The 17,474-nt window shown below is 46.1% G+C and overlaps 1 protein-coding gene across 3 annotated transcripts in view; it reads right to left on the minus strand.

The window, feature by feature from the left end:
* IBTK (inhibitor of Bruton tyrosine kinase) overlaps positions 1-17,474 on the minus strand; it is an 876,521-nt gene that overhangs the window by 693,135 nt on the left and 165,912 nt on the right. For all 3 annotated transcript variants that reach the window (XM_078648126.1, XM_078648125.1, XM_078648127.1), the window contains one exon: positions 5,103-5,273. In XM_078648126.1, the coding sequence (XP_078504252.1) occupies positions 5,103-5,273 (171 nt within the window). The remainder of the gene's footprint in view (positions 1-5,102; positions 5,274-17,474) is intronic.

Consider the following 17,474-nt stretch of genomic DNA (forward strand, 5'->3'; position numbering starts at 1 on the left):
GTTATGCCCCTGTAGTCATGAGCTCAACTCTAAAAATAATATTTAAAACTGTGTGTGGTACTGAAGTCAATTACAACCCCCACCAAGCCTTCTAAAGAAACAACTTTAAAAAAAAGGGGGAGGGGGAGTTGGCAGTGCCTCACGGGAGCAACACCCGCGGAGGAATAAACAGACTGGTACTCGTCTGTATCCTCACGTTATCATCATCAGCAACTGCCAACTGTAACAAAGAAAGGGATAACAAACAGTGCAGACAACATGAACCAAAAAATGTGCTCTGTGTAAGTGACCCAATGAGGTGCGACCACTCTGATCTCAAAGTGTGACACCACCACCGTTTAAAAAGGGCAGAGCTCCACTAGCTAAATTACTTTTATTCAGTGCTGTGTGCCCGCTCTATTAAAACCAAACCAACATGATGTTATAGTCTGACAAATAGGGAGAAATTGTTGAAGTCTTCCCCCAACAGGTGTGGTATAATCAGGGGGAAGCGTGAGCAACTCACTGTTTGTTGGAGGTAGGAGAGGTATGGGATGCGTTAGCCTTACCCTACCTTTAAAGTTGTTGCGTCTATTACATCCTTGGAAAAAACGTCTGGAGGGAGAGGACTAGTTGTTACCTTTGTTAGCTGAGGTATTTTGATCTGGGGGTGTGATTTTTGACCCACCTCTGTACGAGGAGCGATGAAAGGAACTTCTGTTAGATGCCGTCTGAAGCGCTCCCATAGATTTAGCCACTTAAGTGGCCTTTTTCTTTTTTTCGCCTGGTCAACGCTAGGGCCGAATAAGTGTTCCTTATCAAATGGTGTGGTAAGGATGGATTGTTGGACCTCAGGTTTAAAACCTGAAATCCTTAACCAAGAATGTCTCCAGAGTAGGATGCTGGTGTTAACCTCTCTAGCTGCGTTGTCTGCAGCATTTAGAGCACAACGAATAGAGGAATACGAAATGAGCTTATCCTCGTTCACAAAGTCTTGTGCTTTAGCCTTATGCTTGTTTGGGAGATATTGGAGCAATTGCTCCATTTTGTTTTCAGTATGCTCTGTCATATCTAGCTAAAAGGCCTTAGGTATTTGCACAGCGCCATTGATTTGCTTCATGAGCGGCTATGCGCTTGCCAGAAGCATAAATTAGTTTGGATTTTTTATCTGGTGGTGGAGCATCCCTTGATGTTCAAGAATTTGCTCTCTTATGAGTATTGGATATGACTAGGTAATCTAATGGCACTTGTCCCTTGATAAAAATGGGGTCAGGCCTTATATGTTTTGTCCACTCTAGGTTTTAAGATGTGTGCTCTGACTGGATCTTTAAAAATCTCATCAGAATGTCGCATCATGCCTTTAAGCATTGGAAGTGATTGTGATGATCTGTGTGTGGATGCTAAGGTCTCTAGTGATTCTTTGTGGACCTCTACCCCATGGTAATGTGCAGCCCTGGCAAGGAGTTCTTGGTGTGATGCATTGTCGTCTGGAGGAGATGTTTTGGCTGGGTAAATGTCTGTGTTAGAACCGGGGTCTCTAGTTGGCAGGGGTATGCTCGCTAGTCCAAGTAGGGACCATCGCTTCCGATCGGGTAGCTTGGCGCAAAGCATGTGGGCTAACGCAGGAGGCAATGTGTACTTGTGCAACACACACCGACATCGACACAGTAAAAGCACTCATAAAAGGACACCACAACAGTTTTCATAAGAAGAAAAATGTTTTCATCTAAGACTTTGGCAAGACTCAAAATGGCAAGAAAGTCCCATATATAAAGAAAGGTTTCTAACATGTAATGTCTCTTATGTGGGAAGTACTGGGGCAAACAAAAACAGTTTCCACCTGCCGTAGATCAGACACTGCCAGCAGTCTTCATGGGCCTGTACCACCTTGGCAGAACAGTTTTTTACATCCAGAATAAAGTAGTTCCTTAAGCAGTATCTCTGTTTGTATTGCTGGTGATACGCTTGTAATCTACCTGAGGCCAAAAGTGTCAGAATTAGCAGGACCCGGCTCCACACCTCTCTCCCATGCGGATGCGGGCCGGTACAATCACCATAGGAAGGAGGAGGAGGGGCCCGATCCCAGGAGGAATGCCCACGAAGACCCCGGCATTGCGTAGTGATTCCTTGGCGAGAACAGTTTCCCCCGCGACCCCCAGGCAGAGAGAGCTCCGCTGAGCCATCCCACAACCAAAGAGCGATGGTCCCCGGCAGGCCGCTTCCCAGCTGACAGCCTCCTTGCGGCCCCACTTGGAAAGTTACCTGGCTCCAGCGCGAAGATCCTCCGGTCTGCAGGCGTTTTCACAGCTTCCGTCCCACAGACCATAACGAGCAATACCAGGTGCAGCAGCGGTTACTTGGGACATAATCAGGTTGCTCAGCAACGCCTCGCGTCTCCTTCACTCGGCACTGCTCCTCTTCAGGACGAGCCCCTCGTTGCCGGGAAACCCAGCGCGGCTGCCAATCCCAGCGTGGCTCGCCCGCTGGCGTCAGCGGTGACGGGCACAGGGTTCCCGAGGCTCCCGGGCAGCAGCAATGATTTACAGGCACAGCGCTTCACCGCAGTGCCTTGAGCGGCAACGTTCAAAGGCTCCACCTGCGCCTGCAGGGCAGATTACAGTCTGGTTGCCCGGGACAGCAGCGGTGATCTCTGGCCAAACAGCGCTTCACAGTTCAATTAAGGTCCCGCCACAGCGCTCTCACTTCCCAGCACACTCAGGCCCCGTCCGGTGGCGGTGTCTCCACGGGCACACATCGCTTCTTCCACACAGCGCTCCCCGTCACAGTGCTACACAGCCACATCACTTGCAGTTGAATGCAGGTCCCGGGCCAGCAGTAAAGTCATCGCTGCTACGTTGTCCATCTTCAGTAGGACGCAGCATTGGACCTTGTCCCTGGACCAACATTTCACCGCAAAGGACCTTGCCATTAATTCCAGGCAATTTATGTGAAGACCCTGTTCTGTGGAAGACCATTTTCGGCCTGTAGAAATAGCTCCTCTTCGAGCACCCCAACCTGAGCCACTGGCGTCGGATTCTATCACTAGGTTGGGTTGGTTCCAAAGATGGCCTGACCGTTCCACACCTCCATGTGGGAAATCCACCATTGCAGCTCGGTCTTGGCCTCCTCTGAGAGGGGCATGAATTGGGAGTAAGTGAGGCCTTTGCCCAGGTGTGAGCCTTTGAGGTGCTGAAGGGCCCTGTAATGCGGGGATCCCGAAAATATGGCCTGCATTGATGACAACAGGAGGCCCACCACTCTGGCCAGGTGGCAAAGACATATTGTGGGTTTGGCTAGAGTGCATCGTAGTTCCTATCTGATCTTGGATAGTTTGTGAGAGGGAAGGCTCAGGGACGCGTTGACTTAATTTCTTAGGCTCTTTGGCGAAGGAAGGTCTGGCCTATAGGTCAATCAATACTTTCTGATCGGCAATATCAGCAGGCCATGTCCCAGTAGAGGGCCATCCAATAGGAGAACATCCACTAGTCTGCAAGCTACTAAGAGGTATCAGACGATCTGTGCCTCCGGAACCCGGGTACTTCGCTCTATGTGATGTTAACAAAGTCTTGAATTTGTTTTGATCATGGCTATCTAATAAGTACCCATCAAGAAAACAAATGTCAGCAAAACAGGCAACTCTTCTATGCTTGATATCCTGCTGCAGGGTTTCAGATGTGAGGGCCTTGGATCTCACAGGTTGAGACTTCACTCCGGAGGAGGTTACATTGCATATATCTAGAAAGACCAAGAGTACTTTGAAATCGGTGTCCTATCCCGTCTTCCCAGGATATCCCTAAATGATGTGTGTTCAGAGAGCTCAAAATCTATGAAGTGGCAACTGTAGACATAGCTCTCACTAAACCACACGGGCAGTTTCATCACAAACCATTGTGTCGTGGGTTCACTGGGCTATGCAAGAAGCGGGAATTGAAACCTCTCATTTCGGCGCTCACTCCGTCCGTGGGGCAATGGTATTGAAAGCTTTCTCTCTAGAGGACCAGTTAAAAGATATCCTTAATGCCACAGACTGGTCCTCAGATTCCACCTTCAAAAGATTCTATTTTAAGCCAGTGCTATCACTGGCCTCTTTGGTGGTGGACAAGCTTTAAACTAGCCTAATCTGAAACCTCCGGTCCTGACAGAATGAAAAATGTAATAGCTATCGTAATGCCAAGTTTCAATTCTATTAAGGACGCGGAGGTGAGGATTAGCCCACCCTATCGATCAAAGCCCCTTCCAGAATACCTACATTAATAGGGTAACACATTTTCTGTTCTCGGATTGTCTTTGGTTGATTTGATTGCTACCCTAGCTCTGGGTGTTAATCAATTGCTGTCTGAGGATGAACGTTCGTTCCCCTACCCGGAATTACAGCCTATCTTTATTTGACTTGGGTACAGACACCAGTAAACCAGAATAATCCGAAGACTGGCTGGATTTTGTCGCAGGAAGAAAGGGGAGGGTAGAGCATCTCAGGGGGAAGTCATTGGGTGTCCTGCTTCAGGATTTAACGTTATTGTAGGACTTTTTTCTTTCCACTTCCAGTAGCATCATGGGAAATGTAGTCTTTGGTTACGTTATAAACTTTTGATGGCTGCTGGAATGGATAAAGTGGAGAAAGAAAAGCCAAATCCTCGCCTCCAGGTCCTTAATAGAATTGAAACTTTCATTTACGATAGCTAGGACATTTTTCATTATTAAATAGAATTGAAAAAACCTTAAAAATTCACTGAAAAAAACAAAGGTTACACTCAGATTTCACTAGCACAAAAACGTAGAAATTCAGCAGTTATAGTTACCTGAGCCTATTGCTTAGTGTCAGTTTGCGCGTTACCTTGCATCTTATTGGCACAGCTCTAGAATACTCAAAAGTATTGGGCTATAGGTGTATTTTTTTTAACTGAGATGTATTTAGCCCCTTTTATTATTTTTCCCTACCTAGAATATATTGCTTAATTAGTTGTAGCTGTCTTGATTCGAAAGGAAGGCCCTCAGTCCTTAACGTGGCATTCCATGCACTAAATTAATAATATATTTCTCAAGAACAAACAGGATTATTGTAACTTCTAATTCTACTTTAAAATAATGCACCACGCTATATACTGGTCAAAAATTACTTTTACCTGTTTGGGCACACTGCAGTTGGACGGTGGTGGAAGAATACCGAGTTGATGGAAAGTATTTATACCAAAAGAGTAAACTAGTCCATCTTCTGTTAAAACCACTGTATGATCCTTTGCTGCTGCCACCTGGAAGCATTTGTGACCAGTCAGTCCTTCCACCAGTTTTGGCACCTGAGACATACAGAGTATTGGCATATCAATTAAACATTACACTCGGTGACTGAGGCAGCACAAGAAGAAAAATCACAACCAAAACGATCCCCTTATGTCAGAGCAAAATAAGTAATCACAAAAAATGGAAAAGGTGTATGGATATGAAAGATCAGCCACCATATAATCCCTTATTCTAGAATCCAATAAAATATTTGTTGGCTCTCGATAGAGAGCACGCAGCTCAGCTTGCCATCTGACAGAACAGACGAAATGCCCACTGATGGATCAAATTAGAATTGAATGGACGATTACCTTTTGTTCCCAGCTGAAGCATGAGGATGTCTTTTCTATACCCATATATCATGATATACACCTATGAGGTAGTGAAAAGCTACTAAATCTATGGATACATGTGTGGTATGATGAGCATGTTAGCATGACTACAATGACACACTAGAGTTTAGAAGTAGTTCCAAGTGGACGAAACGCTTTGGCTTTGATTACAACTGAATTTCAATTTTATAAGAAGAATGCGAAAATAAAGGTTAGATTATGAATCACATTTTGGACTATGTCTTAGCTTTTTCATAAGGATGAATGATGGGCATTGCTAAATATTATGTGATTAGTGATGTGCTCAGATTATTGTTACGTATTTTGAGACTGATTATTGTGAGTGCTGAACAGTATTTTATTTGAACATTGTACTCTTATTAAAGCATCAGGACAGTAACAAATATGCTGCTTCAAAAATTACAATTAATGTCAGTAAGCACACAGGCTACAATCTCTTTAAAAACGATCTCCTTTAGTAGCCAAAACTTGAGCGCTGCTCTCCACACTCAAATTTACAAAACAGAGGACAGAAGGTCAGGAACTGTGGTTAGCTAAAGAATGATCAAATACGCAAAGCGGGAATCCACTCACTTGAAATTTAAAATGCTTGAAAGAGATAGATAGTAAGTAACTGATTTGTTACCGCCTAAAAGAGGCAGGAAGAGGAGCAAGCCTCTTTTTTATGTATAACCCTCACCTACTCTAATAGTGGCATGCTTCATCATCTGGTTCACCCTGACTTCTAAAGGTCAGAGTGGGCTCAACCGTATTCCAAGGAGCACTTTGAAAACTGGTAGCCTTACTATTCTTAGGGGGATTTTTTAGCATTAATATAAATCTCCCTAGTTCTGCCCCGGTATCCCTTTATTATGGGTTGAACGGGGATAGTAAAAACAGAAAAGGAGGGGGGCAATCAGGATGTTGTGGTCCTATGACCCTAAGCTCCAAGTGCCAACCTGTTTCCACCCTACTCTATTGGCCCATATGGGTCTGGGGCATTCGTCATGGCGTAACTAGAGGAGGGATCCTCCAGCAGCGTCACCTTGTGATATTTCTACACGTGAACATGCAGAGCCAGAGTGTATGCCCCGGCATGATAAAACTCTGCCAGTGTAGATTTTTAGTGATAAAAAGATAGTACTTGCTATTCCTTGGGTGATTGCCCCTAATCTTCGACAAGAGTTACTTGGCAGGGGGCGGCAGAAGGAAGGCCCTGTAGTCACACTAACACCAAGGGTCCCATCCCATGGAAAAACCTATTTGTCCCATCTGCTCCTCTCGCTCACCTCACCAGCGAGATAGGTTTGTGTTGTACTAGCACCCAAAGGGAATCATGTAATGAACTTGACAATTGTCGTATAGCTCTAAATTCATTGGGGAGACTAGTCTTTTCATGGGCACTGTATTTCTGAGCCATACATAGACCAAGGGAGTTGGGAAACTTGTGACACTACGCATTTACTTTTATCTTTATGAGAGGAAAGGACCTTTCACTTAGTGGCAATGAAAACCTCAGATACAAGCCTAGCTTCATTGTGATTATTAGGTATATCTGATAACACTGTGATGCCAAGCTGATGATCGGGGTAAAGAGTGGATGTCGCTCTGTTCACATCTTGTGTGCTTTTGTGTTCTCCCATCCTGATCTTGACAGGTGTGGTCATCATTCCTATTTAGTAGAGTTTACAAGAGCATGTGATCAGGTAGATGCAGTTCTTAGTGTTGCAATTAGTGTGAGGTCTCTGTGTCCATGTACAGATCATAATATGTGGACGTAATGCAACCAAGATGTGTAATCTCTTCAAAGACTTGAGGCACTCAACAGAGGAGCTGGGCTGGGCTGGACTGTTTTTGAAGCCAACCCCAGACGAAACACAACTACGCTCTTCAGAAGGGAACAACGTTGGGCGTTTCGTCTCCAAACAAACTAAAATGGCTTGAATAATGTGATCTCTTGGATCGAATTGTGACAGAGCGACATCCACTCTATACTCCTAACTTCAACATGGCTTCACAGTATTATCAGATATACTTAATAATCACAATGACGCCACATGAGCTCCCCCGCTAGGCATATTTTTACTCACAAGGTTCCCAACACCCTTGGTTATGGATGGCTCAGAAATCCAGTGCCCACGAAAAGACTATTTTCCCCTCCATATCCCCCTTGGATTAGTCCGCCTTTCTCTCAAGCTGTCTGCAAGCGCTGGAACGCCCCGTCACTGGGGTAGCCATGCGCTCTATAAGCATTTTTAACATTAACATTAAACATAATTGAGAGCTATACTACAGTTGACAAGTCGATTGCATGATTCCCCTTTAGTGCTAGCACAACACATACATATCTCAACATTGTGGCAAAAACACGTCATATTATTACTGCTTTGATTTGGTCAAGTTAAAATACAAAACCAACCTTGGTACTTGACAGTAAAAATCATTAAGCTTTTGCTTCTTTTACATCACGCCAGTGCCAAATATAGCTCACTATATTATGCAACACATGCAAAATCATCACAGGTTTACTAGGGTTTGACATCTTAACCAATTGATGGTACATGGAGTTTACCACTCCATGATGGCTGCAAGACATGCGCATTAGTCCTCTTCCGGGAACTACCCCGAAGACAGGCTGGATGCCGGTGAACCACACCGCTACTAATACGGCTCATGCCATCCGCTCTGTCACTATTCGGGAGAGAAGAGGAGGAGGGTAGGTGCAGAAATCAGCGCAAAAATCTAAAACATGAGTATCTCACTGCCTAATATACCGAAGACAATAGGGCTTGGAGCCGACACACGCCCTCGCCCACAAAGAGACTACTATATTTAGCCTTTGTCCTCCTTTTTCCTTTCTATTTTAACCCGCCAATGTACAGATCCTCTTCCCCATCCCATGAGACATAATAGTGTTTCTGTTTAGGTAAGGCTACTTTTTCTCCTTTTCATGGTATGGTATAAGTGGAAACTAGTGATTTTTAAGTTACAGCATGCCATACTCCACTTACATAATTGACTATAGTCCACGAGACATGAAGTGTCTGCATTATGTTTATGACATCGCATCCTGCAATAACATTAATAAATATAAACTGGCACATGTTTCACCAGATATCAGACGCTATGAAATACTGGCACCTGATTGATTACCTATTCATACTTGTATATCTGTTATGCCACTGTATATCTGTATGTGTCTTTACGTCCGGTAACTATTTTAGTTCCAGGCGAACAGTGGTCCACGACATGGGACGTTCTGGTCAATAAGAAACTCTTATGCCCGAAACATTATAACACTGTGGTTTTTGATGTTTGTCCTTTCTCCTTCTTATCTCTCTCTAGGTCGGAGGACCAGGTGAATCAAAATACAAGTAGGCACCACCCTCTCAGAGGGGAGCTACTTACTAACAAACAAAGTGTGGGGTAGGCTATTCACCGTTTTTTGGGGACCCTGAAGAAGCCCCACTGATTTTTTTTAGACCAATAGGGGCACAAAACATATAGACCCATGTTTGATGTTACTAAGGAAAACACACTGAGCTACGAGGGTACATTGCGACCCCTCCAGTAGCACCAACCTATCTGTTTTTTTAAATCTGACAGGGAAATCCATACAATAAAGGCTGAGGTGATATCCCCCAGTCAGTTTTAATTCAATCTATCACACACTCCATACACCACCCCAATTAGGACAGTCCTCGCACTCAAACAGAGATAAACTCAAACGAGCTCCACCAAAGTGACCCCCTCGGGGGACCCGTAGCGCATTGCAGCACCTGCCCGACGAGGAGCACCCGTCGATGATGAAGTATGACATCCCCATGTATGGGTGAGGGCAACAAGAAACAGTCTTGTTGACTGGCCCCTTTACTCTGTTCTGAACCTAGACTCTCTATTTCAGTCCGGAACAGTGACCCCATTTCTTGGTCTAAATATGGTCTTTGGAGCACAGGCACTGGGCCTTGATTAGCTCCCAGTCTCCTCCTTTTGATACAAATGTAAGGTAGAAAAGCCTTGACAGCCAACCAGGTGGCATGCAGGTCAGGAAGACTCATGTAATGCCATCAAAGTGCCCACCACCAAACCCACAGTGAAAGCATCTGTCACCTCTGTGAGCTCTAGATAGCATAGGAGAAATGGCATGCTACTGGTTGGAATTCTTCATTAACAATTGGAGGCCTCAAAATGCCTTGCCAGAACCCCTAGTAACGAGCTCATTGAAGGCAGAGGTTCTGCATGAGATAAAGGGCACAAGGTATCAGCAGACTACACAAGGCAAGCCTGGGCCAGAACACAAACAAGTCAAAAGCATCAGAATCATATCCTGAATGCAAGAGGAAAGTCTTTGAAAGCCACTGTGTCCAGGATGACCCCTAAAACGGAATCTTCCGCACAACCAGTGCACCTCCATGGTCTGACAGCAGCCATCAACATCCCTTCATTTGGTGTCCTGTTGGATTCTGAAATATCTTAATTTCTAACACTTTACCTGCAGGAGAGCTTGCACATCTCTATTCCAGAGCGTTTTTAAAAACAAGTTGGACTTAGGTTGTTTAAACATACAACGCTTTGTTCTCTGTACACCCATAAAAGCTATATGTTTCTTTTCAGCATGAAGAGTTAATCACCCACCCAGAAGTCTGTGGTGCGATCAAGGTAGGAGGGCAATACTCTTTTTTGGGACCAGGAGGTGAAGTCTCTCCTGCTCTTCGGAAAGGTGAGGAAGAGCAAAGAAGGGAGGCAATGGTTTGGCCTACATGAAAAGGTGTCACCACTTTTGGCAAAAAAGAGGCACGTTTTCTCAAAACAGTTTGTTTGTAAAAATGTTGTGTAAGGAGCATGCACCAATGTAATTGCCGCCAAACAGGCTGTATTTATGGTCAACAAAAGTAGAGAGCAATTGTGCAAGGGAGAGCACATCTGGAAAGTCAAGACTAAATTTAGGTCCCAATGAGGCATGATGAAGCGTTGTTGAGTGTACATATGCTGTTCTTTCAGAAAACAAGTCATAACGGTTGACTTGAACAGGGAGGGCTGAAATGACAAAGGCAAGAACACAAATATGGCCAAAAGATACCCCTCTAATAGTACCCAAAGGAAAGCCTGGCCAGGCTAAAAAGAGAACAACACCTCGGGCAAAGGTGTAGAAAGGGATCAGTTTTGGTAGCACACCAAGCCACAATTTTTCCACAAAAGCAGGTTAAGAGATGTCTGGTCGTCAGAATGACATCACAGACTTCTGGAGGAAGGTCAAAAATTGTCAACTGCCACCGCTTTATCTCCACGCACGCAAGCAGACTGTGTGCAACTTCAGGCGCAGAACCCTGCCCTCTTGCTTTGACAGTAGATCCTCCCCAAACGGGTAGCCTGGTCAGAGGACCAATGCTCATGTTTTGAAGTTCAGGAAACCATTCACTTCGTGCCCAATCCAGTGCCACAACAATGACTTTGGCCTGGTTGTTCTTGATCTTCTTGAGAACTCTTGGCAGGGGTAGTATTAGCGGAAAGGTGTACAGGAAGCCTGAGCTTCACTCGAGACAAGTGCGAGTCACCTTAGTCCACAATGTAAAAGTACTGACATTGCATGTTCTCTGCAGTGTTGAACAGATCTAACCAAGGTTCACCCCAATCTCTGAATAGACCTTGTACCTCTGGGTAGAGCTGCCATTCGTGATCTGCTAAGCATCGATGGTTGAATGTGTCCACTCTGTCTTTCAGAGAGCACACCAGATGTTGAACCACCAGGAAATGCTCAGAGACACAAGACTTCTTGACACAGGGTCTATGTCTCCAACTTGCCCTACTTGTTGTAATACCACATGGCAGTGGTGTTGTACCTGAACTAGCCTTCACCTTACGGAAGGAAGAAAGTCTTTCAAAGCCAGCCGGATCACTTGCTGCTCCAACAGAGTTATATTAAGCCAAGACTCCACTAGAGACCAGAGAACTCTGATCTCCACTTCTGCCAGATGTCTGCCCTAGCCCCGGAGTGACAAATTCATCACTACCGTCAGTACTGGAAGGGAAGAAATAAGGGGTCTGCTGCTGACCCAATTGTGGTTCACCATCCATCATTGCAGGTCTTTTGCAGTTCCCCCCAGATATATGGATCAGGTCTGAGAGATTCCGAAGACACTGTGCCCACTGGGACTTAGGACCCCACTGCAGATCTTACATATGCCAAGCAGCAGGATGCCATGAGGCACAGCAACCTCAGCGTCAGTCTCACCGAAATCCAGCATAGAAGCTGAAACATAAGAATGATAGCCTGAATATCCTGGGCTAGCCATTCCTGAGGATAGGGCCAAACGTGCGCTGTATCCAGAACAACTCCTATGAAAGAGACTGTTTGAGAGGGAGTCAGGTGTGGCTAAGGCATGTTTTATAGTGCACCCCAGCAAATGCAGGAGGTCCATTATCTGATGGTTGGAGACTACTACCTGGAGCGAGTCCACTATAACAGCCCATCGTCAAGCTAGGGAAAGACTGGAAACCCTAACCTCCACAAGTGTGCTGCAATCACTGGCTTTTTAAAGAAACAAGGGAAACCAAAGGCAATTCACTAGGGACCTTGGGTAAGTAATTCTTACTAAAGACAGTGGTCCCTAGACAACAGGTAGAAAAAAACTAATCAATATATGCTAAGTAGACAATATGTTCTTTGTCCAGCCGGACAGAATTTATTTAAACAATATGCTTTTATCTACAAATAGTGACAAAGTTTTCAAGTGGAGCGCAACCTGCGGCCCACACAAACAGAAAACAAATACAAAAATTAGAAGGGAGGGGGTTCAGGCAAGGAGGGGCAGGTCTGTTTTCTAGTATTTTTAGACGGACTTGATTTTGTATTAGTACCAATGTGCATTATATCCATAGTATTTAGTGCCATATGGTACATTTGGTGTCCACGTTTTGATCCCTCAACTTATATACATGGAATCATCTTCAGGACAGTAAATTAGAACATGCCTGCGTTTAAACAATAATTTGTTTGGCAACCCAGGAGATGCTGGGTGCCTGCACCTCACGGTTAGCGTGCAGATTCCTAGCGCGGGAGTCGGGCTCGTAATTAGCCGTAATGAGCAGATTCATCAGCCTTATTATTGGGCATCTGCCCCCCCTTTTGGCCTCAACGCACGGCTCATTACGAGACCGACTCCCGCTGGGTGTCCCAACATGCTTGTGGGAACCGGGTCTGCAGCCTCAATAAGACAGCATACCACGTCGGCCTCTGTGGCTGGTTGGGAATGGATGCAGTTGGTAGACCCTACCGGAGCAACTGAAGGACAAAACAGCAGCATGTGGTGTGCATGGGGCCATAGAAAGGTCCAAGAAAATGGCTGCGGTCCAGCTGTCCCTTATACACTCCTGTGCTGAATCTGCCTTGTCACCAAATTGGTCGGGTGCCATTGAAGGGCATGTAAATAAGGGATGCATGGACATCCACGAAAAGCCAGTAGATCTCAGCCAGGCATGGTGTCAGTGTCACAGACGACGCAATCGCTATGCCTAGAGAGTCAATCATATTCAGTTCGCCAGTGCATAGTGAATTTGCTCCGTCTCTGCCATCTGCAAAAGCCTGTGGCAGTATGACTGGGCATCCTGCAAGACCATGGACACCACTTGCATAACAGAATCCCAAATCGTGGGGCCTAAAAGGCATGCAGTGTTCACAGACGGCAATGCAAGGCTGGCGGAAGAGAGCATACTCTTGCCAAAGAAATCCGGCTTGGGCGATTCCCTGTCCGGAAGTGTGGTAAGGAACATGTAATGGTTTAATTTGAATGTGGATGCTTGGACAGCTAGGCTCTCCAGGATGGGGTGCCGGGTGAGGAAAGGTGGGTCCTTATAAGCAGGGCAATGGCAGCATGCAATTATCCTGTGATAGGAACCTCTGTGCAGGGCTTGGACTTTGCCCGAGCAGGACATCAATGAGGGCTTCGGTATAATGGAGGAGAGGATCTGAGGGGGCAACTTTTGTTTGAAGCACCTCTATCAAGAAGTTCATCTTGACTGCAACCAAGGGCAGCATGTGGTCCAGGATCTCAGCTGCCCTTCTCACCAGCATAGCAAATGAAGCCTGTTCCTTCATAGCCACAGTAGGAGGAAAGACCAGAGACCCACCCATTCCTCGCACCAGTTGTCTTTGGCCTAAACAAGGGGATAGTTGTAACAATAATTGTTAGACCTGGCACCTTGGCGTGAGTCTCCCTTCCACTTTTTGCTGATGTGCCTCAGATGTTTTGCTGGTGTTAGCTGCTCAGGGCACTGCACCACGGCCAATCCATGCCGCAGTACAAGTGCTCCCAATATAAAGTGTATCCGTAATTGATTTCCATGATTGGCTTATTTGGTTTACTGTCAGTCCCCAGTAACGTGCACGAGGAGTGCCGGGGCTTGTAGATACAAATGCTGCTGGTGGGCCTGCAGCGCTGGTTGCGCCACCCACAGAAGTGGCCTCGTAAAATGTGTCTCGGGTCCGCCATTGCAGACCCTGCGTACAGTCTGGTACTGTCAGGCTGACGACGCAAGTGCCCACACTTGCCAGTCCCTAAACCTTTTTTTTTTCTTTCTTTTTTTTCAAAGACCTTTATTACACCAACACAATGTAACACAGCATGATGCCAACAACCTCACGGGCTGGCTGCGCTCGTTATAAACCAAATTCAAAAGCAATAGCAATACACAGCCCAATTGCCGACACCCCTGAGGTCCGGCGGCGTAATGTCTTAGTGTCTCGCGCACTCTCAGCATTGCGTGGTATAAACCAGTTCAAAGGCCCTCGGATTTTTTCATATGCTAAACGTCCAACCAGAACCTAAAAAAAGGGAGAGGCCATTACCTGTACCGAGCATGTAAGCACAATCTTATAATCGCAACATTCTTGTAGTATTTCTGCTGGGGCATCTGCACATGAACCCAGTATCGACAAAGAGTTACATCTTTCATCAGTACATACATGTGATATTAGAATCATATCATGATAGAATAATGGAGTAAAGAGAGAAAAGAAAAAAAAAAAAAAGAAAAGGGACAGCACCAGATTGTCATGTAGTGCTAGCAACCATCAGCGTGGGAGGTGGTAATCCTTCACAACCATACAACCTGCGCAATGGGGCCCCCCACGACACAGTGAATGCCTCGAATTTGTCCTTCCCAACAACCATGGCAGTGCACCAACCCTAGCAAACAAGCTTCAAAACAGACACCCAGGTCGGGCATCCGGCAACCACATTCATTTATTCGTCAACTAACACACCTTTTCACACATCAGAGACATGTACTTGCCGGAATCTGCACCGTAAAACCACTCCTCCTACCCGACCGAAGCACTGTCCACATCACCCCGGTTCTCATTGTCCGAAGACGCCGCAGTGGCCGGTAAGTATCCTCTCAATGCTCCCCATATGTCCCTTGTTCTACTGCTCAATGGTTGCGTGTCTGCGTACACCATGTGCTGGTCCTGGCAATAAATCAGATCGTTCAACCAGTCCTTAAATTTTGGAGCCCGTCCCCTACCCCATCTACATGCAACTCTGCGTTTTGCTAATAATAATGCAACATCCACAAACTTCCTTATTGATTTAGGCGTTTGCATAGTATAGCCGAACAGCATGGTGAGTGGATCTTTAACAATCTGTTCATTTACCATTTTCTGGAGCGCCAAATGCACCTGAGACCAGTAGTCGAAAATACCTGGGCATTCCCACGCTAAATGCAAGAAGCCCGCCGAGTCCGATCTGCAACGTTCACATCTAGCATTGTCCGACAACCGGTACTTCATCTTTTTCTCCGGTGTAGAATACATCCTCTGCAGGAATTTATAATGAATAATCTTTAGTCTACAGCTAGGCGAAACATTAGCAGTGAGGCCACAGCAAAATGTCCATTGTGCTTCAGTTATTTCCCTGCCAAGATCTGCACTCCAGTGTTGAAGCGCCTTGCTCATCCTGCCCTCACATTGCCCCCGAATGCTACGGTAAAGGTGCGAAACCAGATGGCGCCCATCTGCAGACACAAGCAGAGTTTGTAGCGGTAGCACTACGTCAGGTTCATCCGGGAATCGTGGCAGGACACTACGCAGTCCCTGTCATAGCCGAACGTAATAAAAGAGTTCTAATGGTGTGGGTGAATATCCATGGAAAAACTGATCTCGCGTTTTAAGCTTACCGCCCAAGAACAAGTGTCCCAACGTAGACAGTTTCAGTTTATGACACAGCGTGTGGAAACCTCCTTCCTGCAGTAGGGAGAGCCCAGGGTGATACACTAGAGGCAAACTCGGCGCGTAGAGGAACTCAACGGGTAGCATAGTAAGTATTCGTTGCCATGCATCGACCGTGCACGTCACCGTGGTGGACGGCGTCTCTATAGCACTGGTCGGGCCATAAATAATACCTCTCAGAGGAAGAGGTCGGGCTATCCAGTCCTCCACAGCCAATTGTGGCATGAAGGGTGTGGAAGCAAACCAATGGTACGCATAGTGTGCCTGAGCCCTCAAATAATATACCAGAAAATCAGGGACATCAAATCCCCCATCGACATAGGGTTCGGTGATGACCGACCATGCCAACCTCGGCTGCTTGCCTCCCCAAAATAACCGCAATAATTCCGACCGCAACGTTTTAAAGAAAAAGGCACCCGGATAATATGGGATGTTTTGAAACAGGTACAAAAAACGGGGCAAGATCACCATCTTGATCAGTGAGGCCCTGCCAGCCATGGACAGCGGTAATGATATCCACCGTGTAACATCATCCGTACGTTTAGAGATGGCAGTGCCATAATTCAGTCGTAACGTGACATCCTGACCTGAATACCGAGATAACGAAGATCTGAATCACACCACTCAAGCGGGTAATCCAGAGAGAAGCGGGAGACGGCCGGAGTCAGGGGAAAAAACTGTGACTTTCTCCAATTAATTTGTATGCCAGACAAGCGACCGAAGACCAAGAATTCTCGGAGCAGCGGATTGAGATTAGCCTGTGGATCCACCACATACAACGTTAAGTCATCGGCATAGAGCGATACATCAATCTGTCGTTGGAAACACTTAAACGCGCTCTGTTAGTGTAATTGCCGGATACGACAAGCCAGGGGCTCAATCGCAATCGCAAAAAGCAACGGGGACAACGGACACCCCTGCCTGGTGCCCCTGGATATCGACATTGAAGCCGATAGATCACAATTAATCAGAACCCTCGCCGCTGGATCAGTATAGAGGAGCCGTATCCAGGCAATAAATATTGTCGGGAACCCCATTCTGGTTAAAATTGCGAATAGGTAACTCCATTCAACCGAATCAAACGCTTTCGTAGCATCAAGAAATATAGCAGCCACAGGTAAGTCTGGCGCTATCGTTTGAATCAGAGAAAAAAGGGTACGCAAGTTGTGGTTAGTGGACCTACCTGGGACGAATCCCGCCTGATCAGGAAGCACAATCTTCGTCATAAGCAACGAAAGTCTGGACGCGATAACCTTTGCCAATATCTTAGCGTCACAGTTTATAAGGGAAAGCGGTCTATACGAATCGCACTCCGTGGGTTCTTTCCCTGGCTTCAAAAGAGATGTAATTACCACCTCCCTCATTGACCTGGGCAGGATCCCCACCTCCAAGGACTCTTCGAAGACCTCCTTCCGTAACGGGGCCATTATATCAATGTAGCATTTATAAAATTCAGCCGGTAGGCCATCCAGCCCTGTCGCCTTACCATTATTGAGGGACATAATAGCATCCCGGATCTCATCTATTTCAAGCGGAGCGCCAAGAAACTGTGAGTGTCACTGAGCCAGCATAACGCAACATCATCTAAATATTTCCCATACTCGACTTCACCAGTACGCTGCGTAGAGTATAAACTTCCATAATGTGGCGTAAACCTGTCT

This window comes from Lissotriton helveticus, chromosome 6 (genome assembly GCF_964261635.1).
Source record: "Lissotriton helveticus chromosome 6, aLisHel1.1, whole genome shotgun sequence".
NCBI lineage: Eukaryota > Metazoa > Chordata > Amphibia > Caudata > Salamandridae > Lissotriton > Lissotriton helveticus.